This window comes from Pantherophis guttatus, chromosome 1 (genome assembly GCF_059756535.1).
Source record: "Pantherophis guttatus breed Tessera chromosome 1, ASM5975653v1, whole genome shotgun sequence".
Classification (NCBI taxonomy): domain Eukaryota; kingdom Metazoa; phylum Chordata; class Lepidosauria; order Squamata; family Colubridae; genus Pantherophis; species Pantherophis guttatus.
In genome coordinates, this window is record NC_142063.1 from 294,167,283 (window position 1) to 294,186,003 (window position 18,721).

General features: G+C 39.3%; 1 protein-coding gene across 1 annotated transcript in view; it reads left to right on the plus strand.

Annotated features, from left to right (window-relative positions):
- The first annotated feature begins 18,194 nt into the window (after nucleotides 1–18,194).
- Nucleotides 18,195–18,721, plus strand: part of ENAH (ENAH actin regulator) — a 95,532-nt gene continuing 95,005 nt past the window's right edge. The window contains exon 1 of the mRNA XM_034427922.3: nucleotides 18,195–18,719. Within this exon, the coding sequence (XP_034283813.1) occupies nucleotides 18,715–18,719 (5 nt within the window). The 5' untranslated portion in view covers nucleotides 18,195–18,714. The remainder of the gene's footprint in view (nucleotides 18,720–18,721) is intronic.

The window sequence follows — 18,721 nt, forward strand, 5'->3', positions numbered from 1 at the left end:
GCTTATTTATGAAGGGTCATGATTTCTTGTGAATGCCATTTCTTTTGTAGTGTCTGAACTTTGGCATGGCTGTTCCCACTAAGTTCCCATTGCAAATGTCATCACATGTTTCCCCCTATTGATGACATTTAGTAGGTTTTAAAGAAGCATAGCACAGTCGACTTGCATCAATCTCTATGACATTTGGCATGTTCAATTTTCTTATAAAACTGTAACTTGTCTGCCAATGTTACTTCAATCTCAGTTTAGTGAGAATTTTGAAAAATGTATAGCTGCTCATATTTTCTTTGTGATATATTGAGAGAGAATGGACCTACATGTTTTCCAGGCTGGATTGAGTGAGCTCTTCTCACTACTACCATCTAGAGATGCCATTCTTTCAAAAAGGTTCCTTTGACCCAATACAGAGTTGGAAATAATGGAGAGCTAAACTTAGTTATGTCTGTTAGGAAATTGTTATTGCCCAACTGGTTGGTCAGGAAATATATAAACCAACATTGTGTGTTTGTAGCTAAAAGTATTATGTAACTTTAAAAACTGTGTTGCATCATCATGCATCCTGATTGGCTGAGCTCTGTAGCCAATGTACTTAAGGAAAGCTGATTTATGGCTTGTGTGGACACTACACCATTTCACCTGCTAATATGCTGTAACTCTATATTTGATCTCTCTGCATGATCATTGCTTGATCATGGCTATTTATTGCTTCCCTAATATTTTGGGGTGCGACAGCTTCCCCAGTACCTGGATGAAACTATCTATTTGGATCCGCTCCAGTCCGGCTTCAGACCTGGGTACTGCACGGAAACGGCATTGGTCGCGTTGGTAGATGATCTCTGGAGGGCTCGGGATAGGGGTTATTCCTCTATCCTGGTCCTGTTAGATCTCTCAGCGGCTTTTGATACCATCGACCATGGTATCATGTTGCGCCGGCTGGTGGGACTGGGAGTGGGGGGCACCGTTTTGCGGTGGTTCTCCTCCTATCTCTCCGACTGGTCACAATCCGTGTTGACAGGGGGGCAGCGATCGACCCCAAGGCGCCTTGTTTGCAGGGTGCCACAAGGGTCGGTCCTCTCACCCCTCCTGTTCAACATTTATGTGAAGCCGCTGGGTGAGATCATCCGTGGTTTTGGAGTGGAGTTCCATCAGTACGCTGATGATACTCAGCTGTACATCTCCACCCCAGACCATCCCAATGATGCCTTGGAAGTGATGTCCCAGTGCCTGGAGGCTGTGTGGTCTGGATGGGGAGAAACAGGCTTCGACTCAACCCTTCCAAGACCGAGTGGCTGTGGCTGCCGGCGTCCCGGTATAGCCAGCTGACGCCATCGCTGGTTATTGGGGGCAAATCATTGGCCCCCACAGAAAGGGCCTGCAACTTGGGTGTCCTCCTGGATGCACGGCTGTCTTTAGAAAGGCATATGACGGCCGTGGCCAGGGGGGCTTTCTATCAGGTTCACCTGATACACCAGTTGCGCTCCTTTCTGGATCGGGACTCCCTACGCATGGTCACTCAAGCACTCGTCACTTCTCGTCTGGACTATTGTAATGCTCTCTACATGGGGCTCCCCTTGGGGTACACCCGGAGGCTCCAACTGGTGCAGAATGCAGCCGCGCGGGGGATTATGGGAGCGACGGGGTGCTCCCATGTGACTCCTCTCCTACGCGAGCTGCATTGGCTTCCGGTGGACTTCCGGGTGCGTTTCAAGGTGTTGGTGATCACCTTTAAAGCGCTCCATGGCTTAGGGCCGGGGTACTTACGGGACCGCCTTCTGCCACCAATAGCCTCCCACCGGCCAGTTCGCTCCCACAGAGAGGGCCTCCTCAGGGTGCCGTCAGCCAGACAATGTCGGCTGGCGACCCCCAGGAGGAGAGCCTTCTCTGTGGTGGCACCTACCCTTTGGAACAATCTACCCCCAGAGATACGAGTGATCTCCGACCTCCAGACTTTTCGTCGGGCCCTAAAAACTTATTTTTTTTAGTTAGCCGGTCTGTCCTGATTTTATGGTTGGTTTTAAAATTTGATACGGATTTTTAAATTGATAAGTTTTAAATTACGGGCCAAATTTATTTAATTATTTTAAATCTATTTTTAACTTTATGTATAAATGTTTTTTATCTTGGCTGTTCACCACCCTGAGTCCGAAAGGAGAAGGGCGGTATAGAAGTTTGAATAAATAAATAAATAAATATTGAATGTTTTTATATTAAACTGTGTTCCTGATTGAAACTAAAGAAGATCTGTTTTATTGTATTTTTCTACAACTGGTAAGAAGACTTCATATTTGGAAAATATCCCTGGACTGATCTTTATCTCATTTTATATGTGTATGACTTGGATTGTTTTTGGACTATGATTTTGCTTTTTCCCTAAAAGTAAAATATTATCAAACCCCCATTTGTTTGTATGTTAACTGTTATTATCCACAATCATTCTCAGTCGCTTTTGTGCATAAACTCAAAGGGTACTCTTCTCAATAACCCACAACATCGGTTGTGAGCCAAGAATATCCTTAACAATGTCCTTTACCATAAAATACAACAAAGCTAGTCCCATACTACCTAACATTCTAAGTACACCTGCATTTCCCAAATTCAGCTAAGAAAAGGCCACCTGCATCTCTTACCTTCAAAAGTTTCACAATCAATGTTGGCAGTATATAATTTTTATTTATTTATTATTACATTTCTATGCCAGTCATCTCGCCAAGGCGACTCTAGGCAGATTAGAGTCATACAATCAAAATTACCATATAAAACATTAAAACAATAAATAAGATCCATACATTTAAAATTAAGTTCAAATTCAATTAATCAAGAATTAATTATTTCAAACAATGCATCCAGAATCGGCTTGTGCGGAAATGATGCCTGCCTCATTAAAATTCTCCAATCTGGAAGGGGGTCAGTGTGTTCTCATTGGAGAAAGAGACTCATTTGAATTCTCATATTGGTGTCCAACCAATTTGGTCCCCTTCAAAGCCCTCCTTCGTAATACTTTGACCATCTCAATTTTTATAATAATGCACTTACATTACAATTTGTATTTACTATCTCAGAGGTTATTTTGTTTCTTCTTTTTTGAATTCATAAATGACTGAAATCAAGTTTATTTTATTTTTTAAAAAATACCTTTACTAATTTTTTTAAAAAAACATTAAAATACAAACTAACATCAAAGGGAAAAGGGGAAGTGAATAAAAGGCAAAATTAAAAAGTGACAAAAATACATAATATAACAAAGATGACCTGTGACTTTTTTTTTGTATAACAAGTCTCTAAATCGAATTAAATGATATCAATAATTTAAATTCATTAAAATATTAATAACCATCATTTAAAAAAACTAATCAAATTTATTGATTATTGATTGATTCAGCTCTTCTTCCATGACTGTCCTTTTTTTCATATTTTTTATTATTAACATATAAAAAAAGAAATTAACATACATAACATACATGAATCATAATATATATTATATAACAATATACACAATACAAACAATCAACAAGTGCTCCCCCATCCCTCGGGATCATTCCTGCTTCCAAAATCTTAAAGCTTCTTCTGGTGGTGGTATCCCTCTTCCTCCAGAAAACACATATATTAGGAACTATTTCCAGATTCCATTGAATTCGTTTACTTTCATTATGCCCCTCCTTACTTTAATATTACAAGTCAATTTATCATTTATGGCAATATCCCATACTTCCTTATACCATTCTTCCAAACAATAATCACCTTGTGTCTTCCAGTTCCTAGAAATCATTAAGCTTGCTGCGATCAACAAATTTATTATCAATTCTTTAGTCTCTTTTTTACATTTTATATCTTCCAATAGTGAGAGTAATGCTACCTTTGGTGCCTCTCCTACCTTTATTCCTACAATTTCTTCTATCTCCTTAAACACCATCTTCCACAATTTTTAAGGGAATGGTTAGGAGGAATGAGGACACGTGGGGAATTGGAAGAGGTTCTAGGAGGAAAACGGTTGTCTTGGTTAAATTATAGCCAAGTGGAACAATGGACTAAAAATTGGATAAGAGAAAATGGAGAGTGTAGAGAGTTAACGAGGTTTGAGGAATTAATTGAAAAAAATCAAACTGTAAAGGAAGAAAATAAAGGGATAAAAGGCTTAATGAGTGGAATCTATAAAATATTGTTGGAGGAAGAGGAGAGGGAAAATTTAGGAAAGATGGTATGGGAAACCGATTTGAAGATACAAATAGGGCAACAGAGTTGGGACAGAATTTGGCAACAAAGAGTGTTGAGAAATATGTCAGTAAGAATAAAAGAGAATTACTACAAAATGGTATGGAGGTGGTACTTAACTCCGGCTAGATTAAGCAATATGAATCAGCACTATTCAGATAACTGTTGGAGAGGTTGTGGGGAAAAAGGAACATATTTACATATGTGGTGGGATTGTAAATTCCATGACTGTCCTAAAAATGCAATTATATGCAAAATTCTGTTCCTGCACTGAATTGTTATTATTATTTTATTAGGTTTATTATGGCTGCTCACTCCAATACAATCTGGGCATCTTGCAATATTGAAACATTACAATTGAAAGAAAAGAACGAAAAGAAAAGCCATTAGCTGATTATTTTAGTGTCTCTGATTCAATCAAAAATTGGATTCTTGGGGAACGTAAACAAAGGTGTAGATTCAGATTTAGAGTGGAGTATTAGATCGCTTAAGATTGTTAGGGTTAACCCACTGATTCAGTGGTTCTATATAAACAAAAAACTATGACTTAATCTAGATTCAGTTCTAGTATATACTGTATAACTGTGACTCTGCAGTTGGCTTTTATAAATAACATTCTGTATCAATAATTGTGACAATATAATTAATTATGTGGAGTTGCAAAAATTTGGTTTCTCCAAATCCCTATTTAATCTGTTGTCAAACTACTTCTTCAATATAAATGAAGAACAAAGTGCAGAATTTCTAAAATAACTGAGAAAAATTGACAGAAAAATATCATTGTGTTCATTATATGTACATACTTGAATATATATATATTCATACATATACATATGTATGCACATACATACATATAAAGAGACTGACAAATAATACCAATAAAAAGCAGGAAGGGAAATAAGAACTTAGATTTGCATGTAAGAGAATGAGGTTGATGATATCGGACACTGAAAATATTAATGTAAATTATAGGAAATACCAAAAGTGTGAGAAATTTGCAGTGCGCTATATTCAAGAATAAATTATATGACAAGAAGGCCAATACACCAGAAATTCAAAATCTAAGCATGCTATAACTCATTGTATAATTGCTATGTTAGTGTGTGAGAAATATTTTACAAGAGACATATTATTAATATCCTTAAAGCAATAGAAGTATGTTACTGCTAGTATGAAAAAAAAAAGTATTTTGCTAGGCAGGTGCCCAATAACAAGTTTATTCTCTTTGACATAGGAGTGTTACTGAAGAAAAGAATGACAGATTGAAATAAAGTCCATGTAGGAAGGATCTTCTCAGTCAGTATCTAAAATGGTTCTAACCTGTCCCCTTAATAAAAAGATTGTCAACTTCTACATTTCTGCTGTGCAAGGAAACATTATATTTGCCTGTGTTACTGAGCAGAGCGAATACAAAAAAACCAGGGCTGGCGCCAACACTTAGGTTACCTGGGCAACTTGCTCAGAGACTCAGCAGACAATGCCAGAGGCACATGGCAACTTTGGAGGAGGGGAAGGCCTGCTGCCACATTGCCATTAGCATTAACACCAAATTAGAATCAAGTATAACATATCCCATATTGTAACATAGTGAGAAAGTCATTCCAAATGTTTTCTCTTAAGCATTTTTTTTTACTAGTTAAAGGCCCACAGTTTGGAAACAGAAATAATGCCACAATGGTATCCAACTTTATTGCTTGAAGCAGAACTTATTTAAAAAAAAAAACTGGGATCAAGGGCAGGGACACCACTCAGCTGAAAGTGATTTCAAAGAGAGATTAAAGTTTGGTAACAGGATCTTTGGGGTGTGTTGGAAACTGGATGATTGGCAAAAGTGCCACATGCAAGGCTTCATCTTTAGCAACTATTATTTAAATTTTAACTGATGATGCACTGATGACCCTCAGAAATAAGATCCACTATGTTCAAATATATTACTCCTTCTTAAATGAATAGAAAATTGCAGACTAAGTGATGTTCTGAACTTGAATCAGTTGAGTCAGGGCTGTTAAAATTATAAGATTGGATTTTGAGAGAAAGGAAGGGAAGGAGGCAGGCAGGTAAGCAGGCAGGCAGGCAGGCAGGCATGGACACATGGACATATGTATTTAATTTAACAAATTAAAAATGGGTGAAATCAGTCTTCAGCATTTTGTTTCCCTCGGTATATATTGGATGACAACTCATCACCTTCAAGTAGTTGTAGCTATGTTACATTAGAATGATGATAAATAGATCAACACAAATGGAAAGCAATAGATTGGCAAAGTCAAAATTACATATTTCAATGTATTGCCATGGATTAATATGGTTCTCTAAACTGGAAGGACTGAGTGTTATTGCTCAGCAGCAAAAGTCATTGGGTTAAGGAAACCTCTCAATGAATTCAATGAACTCAAGGAAGAATACTTGGAGACAACCTTTCTAGCCTTGCTGATCACTAGAACAGAATGTGGTGCTTCTTTTTCTCTGAAGAATTTCCTTAGGATGAGTTCTTTGGAGGAGGCACTATGATTATGCAGCATGCCATCTTGAACGTAGGACCTCTCCCTTTCATTGTTACCAAAAATATAGTAATCTAACAGAAATGATAGATTTATTAAACTGAAATTTATCTTTCCATTAGAGGTGTCAACTGAATTCAATTTACAGAGCGTATAGTTTGATCTGTTTTTGATCAACGCACTTATTTCTACCAGTTCTTTCATCATAAATAATAAGGGTGGTATTCTTGTTTTCAATAATTTGCAAACTTATTAACACTCATGTATCTTTTATAATTTATTCTTATTATGTTTTTCATACATGCAACATTTTATTAGAGATCAGAGTTATAGATCCAGGGAAAGGCCTAAGGTCTGGGATAAGTTTCATCTATGTTCCAAAAAATAAATTTGGCATTTCAGTAAAAAGACACCGGTTTAAAAATATGCATCAAGTGAACCAATAGAATTCTAGGGTAATAAAACCTTAGACAGGATTATTTTATGGAGGAATGGATATCAGTCAAAGATGTCTATAAAGCTAAATTGCAAAATGCCTATTTTATATAAGAAAAATTGGACTTAAAGTGATCATTACACTTTGATTTTTTACAAATTCTTTAAAGCTAGTAAAATAACTGCACTAATTTGTCTATGCATAGCTCAAATAATTTTCCTAAAAGATAATAAGCACTGGATAAACACAAAAAGGACATTGGGATCTCAATTTACATACAGCTTTATTTAGAACCAAGATGTTTTATACGGGTGCTTTTATGTGGCATGTCTTACATACACACAATGGCATCTGTAGGGCCAGTTAAAAAAAGAAAAGTTAAAATTAAGTATTTGTAGCAGCGTGAATGAATCCCTGATCATTTTGAATTGAATCAGTATCCTACCACATACATGTTGCACTGTTGCAAATATTACCTTCATTTCTTTAAATCTCCCCTACATACTGGTACTATTTCCATATCTATATGCATACATGGGTATGGGCTTGTGCAACCATATATTATTACTAACAATTGTAACATAGATATGAGATCTGGTATAACCACATTTGGATGGGTGAATAAGAGAAGGGCTATGTACAGTGTATGTACTTTATCCAAGACAAAACACACATCACTATTATAAACCAATTAAATATGCCTGACAAGACTCACATGCCGTTGACAGAAGGAAAAATCCAGTAAGCTCAAAACAATGGGACTATGTTTCCAACATATACCCAGCACTTTCTCACCACTTAAGCAATATGTGGCACAATAGAGGCATCAATCTGTCAATCCAGCATTGATAGAATTAGTCCTCATAAGGGTTTAAATCTCTTTGTATTCCACATATATGAATCAATTTTTAGTACAATAACAAGGAAAGAAAAATCTTAAGGGTATACCTATATATGTGCTTGGTAGTATGCATGCAAATAAAGCCAATTTGTGTGTTCATTGCATTCATACCTTGTCTTTTTCTCCAGAAGCTCATCTGCATACATCATGTGCCTCCATTTGCCCCTGGGAGATGGATTGTACCATGAGATATTGACTAGCCAAAGACAATCTGTGACTTATGGTTTTTTAATACAAAGTATTATGACCACAGCATACCTGAGCCAATCAAAGGAGTATGTCATAAAGCAATAGACTGACCTCTGAACTGGCTAACTAGTTCTTTTGACTCGCCTCTTCCCTCTGTGAATTCATGAGACTGGTCTGGATCCTTTCTGGATAGAGCTATTTCTACCAAGTAGATTTCAGAAGCCTCCCCCATTTCTGTCTCCTACAACTCTCCTTGAGCATATCTTCCCCTCCCCCTCCCCTCATTCTAATTGATAACATACTACATTAAATGCTGACAATCCATGAAATCAAATAATACAACAGCCACTGCAAAAATACAAATGATCATTACCTTTTGTATGTATTTTTGTGATTTAGCCTAATACTTTGAATATGAAGTGACATCATCAAGCTATCTTTCACAGTGGAATGTAGGAAGATATAAGGGAATGAAGACCATGCATCAAGTGTAATATAATAACATGACATGAATTATTTTTAGGATTGTCATTTTTGATTCAGTTAGTTCAATCTGTTTTACTATGAATTTTGCTCAGGGAAGGGCAGCTGAGTCATATGTCAAATACACAAAACAATAGCTCCAGGTGGTCTTGGCATGTGGGGACACGGGTAAAGATAAAGAATCATTCTGTAATATGACTTATAACTTATGATTATTTATTTTATATACAGTAACCAGTCATTTCTAAAACGTATTTTCACCCTCAAAGGACCTATTTAACAATACAAATTAATCAAACTAATAGATGTAACTATAAAGTATTGAAACAAGCCATCAAAATAAATCCACAAGGAAGTATTACCGTGTTTCCCCAAAAATAAGACCCTGTCTTATATTTTTTTGAACCCTGAAATAAGTGCTTGGCATTATTTTCGGGGAGGTCTTATTATTTTGGGGCACATGGAGCAAGATGGGGCTCCTCTTGCCGTCTTACCTGATTTCCAGCTCTGTCTCCCTAACCCTAACCAGAGGAAATGGCGGGGACCAGCTGTGCATGCATTTAAATATATTCAGGGAGGGTTTATTTTTGGGGAGGGCTTATTTTCGGGGGGCTTATTTTAGCGCATGTGCTCAAAAGCCCAATTGGGCTTATTATCAGGGGATGTCTTATTTTTGGGGAAACACAATAAAAGAAATCCTAACCATCTGATTAAAAATTAACAATGAAGGAGCCAATTAGAAAGAAGACTCAGAACTGGACTGCTAAAATCAAAAGGCCATGGCTAAAATCAGCCTAGGCTGTTCATAGATGAACATTCTGAAATGTATTTTTGTTGAACCAGTCCTTGAAGATCTGATGGTATGACTGAACTTCTATTGACTTCAATAACTCTGACAGGAATATTCTCAGCTGAATTATTTTACATTTATTTATGAAATGTGTTTAAGCATTATGCATTGCAGTAAAATCAGACTGAAAGAATCAACCTGACAGGCATATACCAGAAGTTTCATTCTCCTGGCATAGAAGGACAATGGTACAATACAGCATTATATAGATGGTTTGAAATCAATGGATTGCCAATTTATTCCGGAAAATAGTAAGATCATCCAGAGGCAATTTCATGAAGATGGCATGGATAGTTGTCCTGAAAAGGAGGTATTGGCTACACACTCTGAAAAGGAGGCTGAACTTCAAGGTACTTGAAACTGAAAATGTCAGTGATACCTAGCATATTCCCAGTATGGTAGCCATAAGAGCTGCATAATCCACAGGAATAGAAAAAAAGACTAAATTCTATAAAATGAACTTCTTTGCGATATTAAAATATATATACTTTTTAAAACTACACAACTGTGAGTGGAGAGAGAGCATATTTTTATTGTTTTCAGACTATTTTTCCCTATAATGCTATCTAGTCAAGCCTCCATCCCAAAACAGATATTGTAAACAGGGGATGCAATAAACATCAACAATGACTATGTACAAAATATAAGTGTCTAACTTTCCTTCTATGAGGACAAAACTATGAACTGAAAGGACTTTCTAGAGTAACTAGTAAAACCATATCTCCTGGATCATCTTCCCCTAATAGAGTCAGAATTCTGAGAGTTGTAGTCACAACATATCTAGGGGACAGCAGATTGTCTATTATGGAGAGGGACAACTTCTCTATATATGGCCATTGATGCAGTATATTATTTATACCTCTGTACAACAAAGGGATCTCATTGCAATTCTTCTAATTCATACTTTTTATCTCTTAGGTTTTTGTCCTGTAAACATTCAAAGTTTAAAAGATTATTTTAAAGCAATTTATGAGCATTTTTTTTTTTAAAAAGCTGATATTATCGTTGAGTAGGATTATAAAATATTTTGGGGAAGAGTAGAACCAGGTAGGCAGTAGCATTTAGCCAAGCATGGCTGATCCCTAAATGCTAAGCAGGACTGTTTTTGATTTGTACTTGAATGAGAAATCAAGTACAATTATCAAGACTGTAGGACAGATTGCAAAATCAAAAATATCACTGAGTAAGGCAATAGGAAAGCATTGGTATGTTGTAAAAAATAATTCCATGGATATGTTGCTGAAGTTGTCAGGAGCTATATTTTTTAAAAATATGTAGACTTTACTGTCCCAATTTATGCATCACACTGGTGCAGATATAGTATAGTTTGTTAATTTTCAAGATAACTATTAAAAGTATTGACCCATTTTCTTCTCTCACTAGTTAATCTCTGAAACTTCTTTCAATCTGCAATACAGCCATCCTGAAATTTAGTAGTATATTTCAAAATCCCAATTAGACCTGATAGTCAGATAAAGTAGAAGGCATGAACTATACTTGTAGCCTTACCTTCTACTCATTTACTTTAATATCTTCATAGACAGATAATAACTTGAAAAGGGCTCTGTGTTCAGCATATATAAATAGTTAAATCATAGGGTGTGGATCCCACATTATGTTAATTAGGCTTTATGATTAACTGTTCCTTTGATTTTAGTGGAATTAAAGCATGGCTAACAGCATATATCCCAGCATATTGCTAATGGCACATTTATTCAGATTCATTCAGTTTAGAACATTTCTTTCACTTGTGAAGAAAACTCAAAGCATTTCCATGTCACCATTATTTTCAAAGCAGTTTGTAAGTGACCTGCAAATGAGGCTGCCAGCCTCAAAGGGAACTTGCTGAGATCAGGGTGATCCAATCAAACATCCCTCTAGATGATCAGGAGGAGAATATAAAAATGCCACTTAGCCAGATTCTCCCAGATTAGTGTGGAATCAGAAAAAGCTGAGTCAGCTCTCAGAGTAAGCCAACTTCATTTGATCAAACTCATCTAAAGTCATTTTGAACCGACACAATGTCTTCAAGCTAAGATATCCTTTCTCTGGTTTCTATCATGACGAGTCTCCATTCAGTTTTTACCTTAATTGTTCACATGGAGATGTGAAGCCTTTAATCTCTTTATAAATCCTACATCAGCCAACAGTTCTTTTTGGGGAAATAAGAGGCTTTAAAAAAAAAAAGGACAGTGTCATTACATGCTAAAAGCAAGTAGCATGACTAATGATGACATAAGCAAACTCTTACTTTTTCTTGTATGAACTGATTCAAAGTAATATGTCAGTCATTACTCAAACTATCCAAAATATAATATAAAGTGATATTCATGAATGATGACTGGGTGGAGTAGAAAGAGTACTGTTTTTTCAGTTTTTTGCTAAGAACAGGATACATGGTTTAACAATTCCAGTCCAACAACTTTTCCAGAATAAAATGTAAGTGTTTCTGGCCAGTAAAAATAAACTGAGATTTCATGTTTTAACTTTCACCCCTGCCAACTGGAGTATTGTGTGTCTTGACCCAGAATTGTGATCAATACAGCTTTCAAAGGCATCTTCCATAATCAAGTATTATAAAAGTAGTCCTTTGGATTCAAAAAAGGTATCCTGTTGTGCAGTTCATCTGTGGACATGGAGACGGTTCTGCCGTCCCAGTTTGGAACTGCAGTCTAGCACAATGGAGGCACTGGAAGTCCATTGTTATAAGAACTGTGGGTGTTATTCTGTGATGCTTTTCATGGTCTTCTATGTTTTTGGTGGCACTTGTATTCAAAACAGGTTTTGTCAGCAGTTGCAGCTTCTATTTCCCTTAGCTGGATGTCATAGTGGTATAGGATTTCCTTCACAGCATCTTTGTAGTGCTTCCATGGATAATCTTGAATGTTTCTTCCCAATCTCTAGTATACCATAGAGCAATTGATGAGGCATATGGTGGTCATCCATTCTGATGGCACATCTCACCACTGCATCTGGGGTCCGATAATGAGAGATTTATTTATTTTATTTATTTATTATTTCAATTTGTATACCGCCCTACTCCCGAAGGACTCAGGGCAGTGAACAGCCATAGAATAAAACATATAAATACAAAATTTAAAATAAAGTAAACGAATTAAATAATTTGGCTGATGCAATGCTGGAAGACTTTGACCAATTCAAGACCTCCAGATTGGAGACAGCCTTGCCAAAGAATGCCAAGGATGGAGCAGAGAGTGGTCATGTGAAGTTTCTCCAGTTGTTTGATGTGTTATTGGTACAGAATCTAGAACTCACATGCATATAGGAGAGAAGGGTTAACCAGAGACATATAGACTTTCAGTTTTGTGGAGATATGGGCATTGTATTGAATAAGCATTCTAGTACACAGCCACCCCAGAGCCTGGCCGGCTTTGTTGATCATAAGTCAAATTATTTCTCCAAAGAGTCATTGCTCAATATGATGTTTCCAAATATTTGAAGCTGTTTACATTGTCAGCTGGGTATAATCAACAGTGATTTTGCTTCTACGGGCTTGGTATTTGGCATGGGCTGGTGAAGTACTTCAGTCTTGTCAGTCTGATAGTCAGACTGATGGCAATGTCTGAGAATTTGTTCAGCATCAAATGTACAGTAGTTCACCGACTTGGGGTGCCAGGAGCATACAGCAGGGGTGAAATGCTCCCGGTTCGGATCGGCTCGGGCGAGTAGGTAGCGATGGCGGCGGGCAGTTCGGAGAACCGGTAGCAAAAATCCCTGCCCCTGCCCCCTATGCGCAGCTGAGCCGTGCGATCATCAGATGCCTGCTAATCAGGCAACTCAGCTTGGATCGCCAGAGCCATGTAAAAGAAAAAAAGTTTCTTCCCCCCCTCCCAAGCCTCCAGCTTGCTTACCTTAGCTGCTGGTCGCAACGCTGTAATACCTGCAATCCATTGCATCAGCAAGCAACTGAATCTCCCTGCCTGCAATCAAGCTCATCGGTGAGCAGCTCTATCTGCAACTTTAAGACTTGTGGACTTCAACTCCCAGCAAAGCTGGGTGAGGAATTCTGGGAGTTGAAGTCCACAAGTCTTAAAATTGCCAAGATTGGAGACCCCTGTTCTATTGGGTAAGTTTTTTTCCCCTTTGGGAGCTTTAAAAAAATAGTTAATCGGGGGTTTTTTTAGTTGTTCTTTTTTTTAGACCTAGCCATTTAAAGTTTAGGAAGTTTTAAAATTAGCTGCTTTTATATAAAAATAAAAATAATATAAAATAAAATAATATTTGTGCAGCTTTCTGAGATTTAGTGTGTTTCTGTAGTGTTTCACTCTAACTACACAAACACACAAAATCTCATAAAGATGTATGTGGAATTTTGTGTGTGTAAAGTGTGAAAGTTGGTTTTTTGGGCTTTTTGTGGCTGTGTGAGGTTCCTGCTTGTTGCAGGGGCCATTTTGGGTCTAGCACAGCTGCTTTTACATTGTGGGTGAGCAAGTTGTGTTGTGTTGTGTTGTGTGTGTGTAAAGTGTGAATGTTGTTTTTTTTTGGGCTTTTTGTGGCTGTGTGAGGTTCCTGCTTGTTGCAGGGCCATTTTGGGTCTAGCACAGCTGCTTTTACATTGTGGGTGAGCCAATTGTGTTGTGTTGTGTTTTGTAGGTTAAAAAAGGGCAAAGAAGTGACATGGACTTGGCCACGCCCACCCAGTCACCTTACCAAGCCACGCCCACTAATTAAGCCACACCCACAGAACTGGTAGCAAAAAATTTTAGATTTCACCCCGGCATACAGGTATCCACAGAGAGTTTCCTGAATGAACATAGAGGCACCTCATCCATGTATTCAAGTGGCAAAGTGAAACAGAGAGCTGTCCAATTAGTACCTAATGTAAACTCCCTACTTCAGAGCCTGGACAACAAGTGACAATATGCAGGCAAAGAACAGTTTGAACAGTACTAGGGCTAGCACACAATCCTTCTTCACTTTATTGGATGTGGCAAATTCAGCTGACATCACTGTTGTGAATGACCTGTCATGGCATTTTGTGTATAGTAACTGAATCAACTTCACAAATTTCCTCAGGCATCCATAATGTCTCAAGATGGTCGAGAACCTTCCCATTTATAGTGTCAAATGCCTTTGCCAGGTCAACGGACAGAACGAAGAATAGAAAAACAACAACACAATCTTGGATTTCCGTCACAGCAAATATCACGCCTGCTGTATAAAAGCCATACTGTGAATGTGGAAGATTCCTTTCCAAGACAGTGATAAGTCTGTTCAGGAGAATGCAGGTAAAGATCTTGCTTGCGATGGACAGCAGTGGGATATCTTCTAGTTTCTGCATTATTATTAATTATTAATTATTAATTAGCATAATCAGTATTAGAGAGCTATAAACTGGTAGTGAAGCCATTAGAAAAGTAGCTGATTTATGAAGTGCTAACTGCAGTTCAAGCTCCTATTCTGCCTTGACCAGAAACAGAAGTATTATATTATCTACCTGAGAAGCTGGGGGAAGAGGGTGGCTGGGAACATTTCCTTTGGTATTATTAGCTGACAGTAAAAGGTCCACAAAACCTGCAAGTCAAATTTCCAGTTCCATGGAGCGATCACCTAGGATGACCAGGATTATTCCATTTGCTTTCCTCTTCTGTTGCAGGAAAAAGTTGAGGGAAGGAAAGCAGGTTTCCTAATCATAGTTTCCACACTCCTGATACTGAAGGGAGGGGGGAAGAATCAACCTGGTTCTTTTTCTTATGCCTTGATAGGAAAATTAAGTGACCAAGGAAGGGAAATGGGTCCCCTTTCCCTACAGAGTTGCTGCCCTTTGCTTTCTTTCCTCTGGAAGGAAACCCCAGTTTATGAGTGAGTAGATCTTGAGCCAGCATTTCCTCTGCCAGGCAGCTGATGAGTGCTATCTTGCTTCCCTTCTCTCCTACAAAGGAAGCAGGGAAGATAGTTCTTTATCTGGTACCTCAAGTCCAATCAAGAGCAGCTTTACCAAAAGGAACAAATGAAGAACTGCTCTCCACCCCCAGCTTTCCCCTGCAGCTTTCACTGAAGCAGCAAGTTTTTACATGTGTGCAATATTCTTCTGGGCATGTCTATATAAGCCCCCTCTCCCTGGAGAGGTACTGCACATATACTATGTAAGTAAGCAGTTCTGCAGCCAGCATTCTTGCTGTAAAAGTAACTTTCCATTAGAGTGCCACTTGATATCCCCTCCTATGCATCAAAAAGGCCCACTTCTCCGGTCACCTCAACAAGAAAGATGGAAGAAATGGCTTTTGGGCAAAGTGGGAGAACAGTAACTCCCCCTCGCAATAAGAGGTAAAATGGTCCTAGAAACCACTCTGTGTATGTGCCCTACTCTTAAACTTACCTTGATATGATGTATTTTAGAAAATATTTGTAAGGTTGAACTGCACACTTGATGAAGTTACTAATTTGGTAATGGAATATCTGCAAGAGAACAGCTAAGCTCAAAGAGCATCAAGTATCCCACATGTTGCATTTTAGACAGACTAGTTTTGTGATGGAAGAAGTTGGAAAACTATAAGTGTAGGAGGAAAAAGCCATCTCAACTGCTTTCTTGGCAAGTCATTATTTACTGAAGGACTTCGGCTCCATGATTAGCAAGTTGTGTGGAAGAGCATAATGTAACTCCCACAGTATGCCATAGTTAAGAGTCAGGTAGTTAACTTGCCCATTCAAATGTGAGGCAATTCCAAGCCCTGTCATCAGTTGTCTGATGTTGGGTGGTTGAAAGCACAATTCCCATAAACTTACTCTTCCTTACAAAATACATTGAAGCCTGGCAGCCATAAAACATATCTTCAGAACTTGATGCAATATTGAAGTCATGCTAAGTGCTGCCTGGCTGGACAATGGGGAAGGAATTATTGAAGTAATGAAGCCTTGCCAGCTCTTTGAAGTAAGCCAGGTTAGGAAACAGAGACAGGATGAACTATAGGAATTCTACTTTGTTGCTCTAGGGTGTAATAACAGAATCTCGAAAGTCATACCACATTTCTCTCTCCCTTTTATAACAAAGAGAATCAAGGTGGGGCAATTTTGAGTGCCTTTCTTATCTTTCTGGGCTAGGTTTATGTCAGGGGTGTCAAACTCAGTTTCATTGAGGGCTGCATCAGGGTTGTGTTTGACCTTGAGGGCTGGGGTGGGCATGGCCACTGTGGGTGTGGCCAGCTCAATGTCACTTGTGTCGGGGGCACCTGTGGTGGCCCGAGTGCTCTGCCAGTGAAAATGGGCTCCCAAGCTGTTTTCAGCTGTGATGGCCTCCTGCAACCCTCTGCCAGCGAAAACAGAGCTTGGGAGGGCCACGTGCAGTCCTCCCAACCTTTGTTTTCACTGGCAGTTACCGCTGGCCAGTCCTTTGCTGTTTTAAGGGCGGCCCCGCGGGCTAGATTTAAGCACCCCGCGGGCCAGATCCGGCTCCCAAGCCTTGAGTTTGACACCCCTGGTTTATGTTTTCCACTTGCCATATACTTTCCTCAATGCTATTTCGGAACTCTTCTACACTTGCCAGCCAAGTAATATTGTAAGATTAGGTAAACATTTTAATTAATTACAGTAATCTAGTATCTTCATTGATTGTTCAATCAAACAAGACAATGTTTGTCATCAGTATGGGTTCAGTTTCTATTTTAAATCAAACCAGAAGAGAAAAATGATATACAAATGAAAATTAGACTTGTCAGGTAGCTAAATCACAATAGTATTGCTATTAGGAAAGTCAGTCACACATCTTTCTGATCTGTGTCTTCACTAATTTAATGATCATCCTTATTTGTACATACTTCATTAAATTCAATTGGGGTATTTCCAAAGGCACACATGGACTTGAGCAGGAGCCGGAATATTTGATTGCAATTAAATGTATAGTCCAATCCTATGAAACCTATCTAGTGTGAAGTTAAGTTAAAGTAATTATGCATGAAGCCATAATCAAATTTACTTGGAAAAAGTTCCAACAAGTAACAGAGTCCCCCCCCCCCCCGCAATAAAATTAGAATAGCTTTGGCTTTAGGAAGTAAAAGAGGAATGCTTTTTCTATTGTGAGATAATCTGTACCCAGAACATACTGACAAACTGTACAAAAGAAAACTGGCGTGGACTGACTGACAAGGTGCTTGATAACGAGGTAACATTTAATAATTAAGAAATCTAAGGCTAGCTGTAGAGACGATAGTACATCAACCACATTGCTTAAACAATAATATATGCCACCCAACAATATTCAGCAAATAACAAATGCATTACAGTATAGGATGCACGCAGAGCATCAGACAGACAAAGAGATGTTTCAGAACCGCAACTCTGTGGGAATAATCAACAAGAATAATTAACACTCCACAATTACAGATCCATAATCGCGACGCACGAACGGCCCGATCCGGAGCACTCTCGACTGCAGATTTAAAGCGTGCAAGGGGGCTGGTAGCCGCGACCACCGACTGCCAACGAAGAAAACGGAAAGGGGTTACTAACACCCAATGCGCGCAGGAGTTTATAAAGCAACCCGGACAATCCCCGAAGAACATACGCCCAGCCAGCCCACTGACATCTTTCCAGCCGGCTAAATCTCTATATTCGCCCAGTCCCGCATTACAAGCCGCATGCAACGCTCAGAGAATGCAGACCAGTGAAGGAGGCGTGGCTTCCTCCGCTCCACCCCCTTGGCGTCCTCCTGCGTGCCTGCCGCCGCGCCTCCTTTTTCCCCCGCCCCCACCCCCCCCCGCCTCCCCGAGCCGGTGTGTCTCGAGCGATCCGCTTGCGCGTTGCGTTATTTTCTGCTTTTTCCCCAACTCTCCCACCTTCCCTTGTTCTCTTCTCCTCCCCGCCCCTCGCGCGCCAGCCTCGCGGCGCTTCCAGCGTCGGTTTATTCCCTTCCCCCTCCCCTCTCCTCTCCCTGCCATTCCTTCCCTCCCTCGACTCCCCGCTGTGGTCGGGGTGGGCCAAGCAGCGAAAACCGGAGGGTGCAGGCAGCCGAGTCAGCCCGAGGGTTGCCAAGGCAGGGACTGGCTGGCGCCTGAGGGGAGACCCCCCTCCTTCCTCCTCCTGCCCTCGGCGCCTACGGAGAGCAACCGGGCCGGCTCATAAAAGAAGAGCGAGGAGCGGCGGGGAAGTGAGGGGGGGGAAACGCCCCCCCCGGACCTCGAGCAGCAACATGAGGT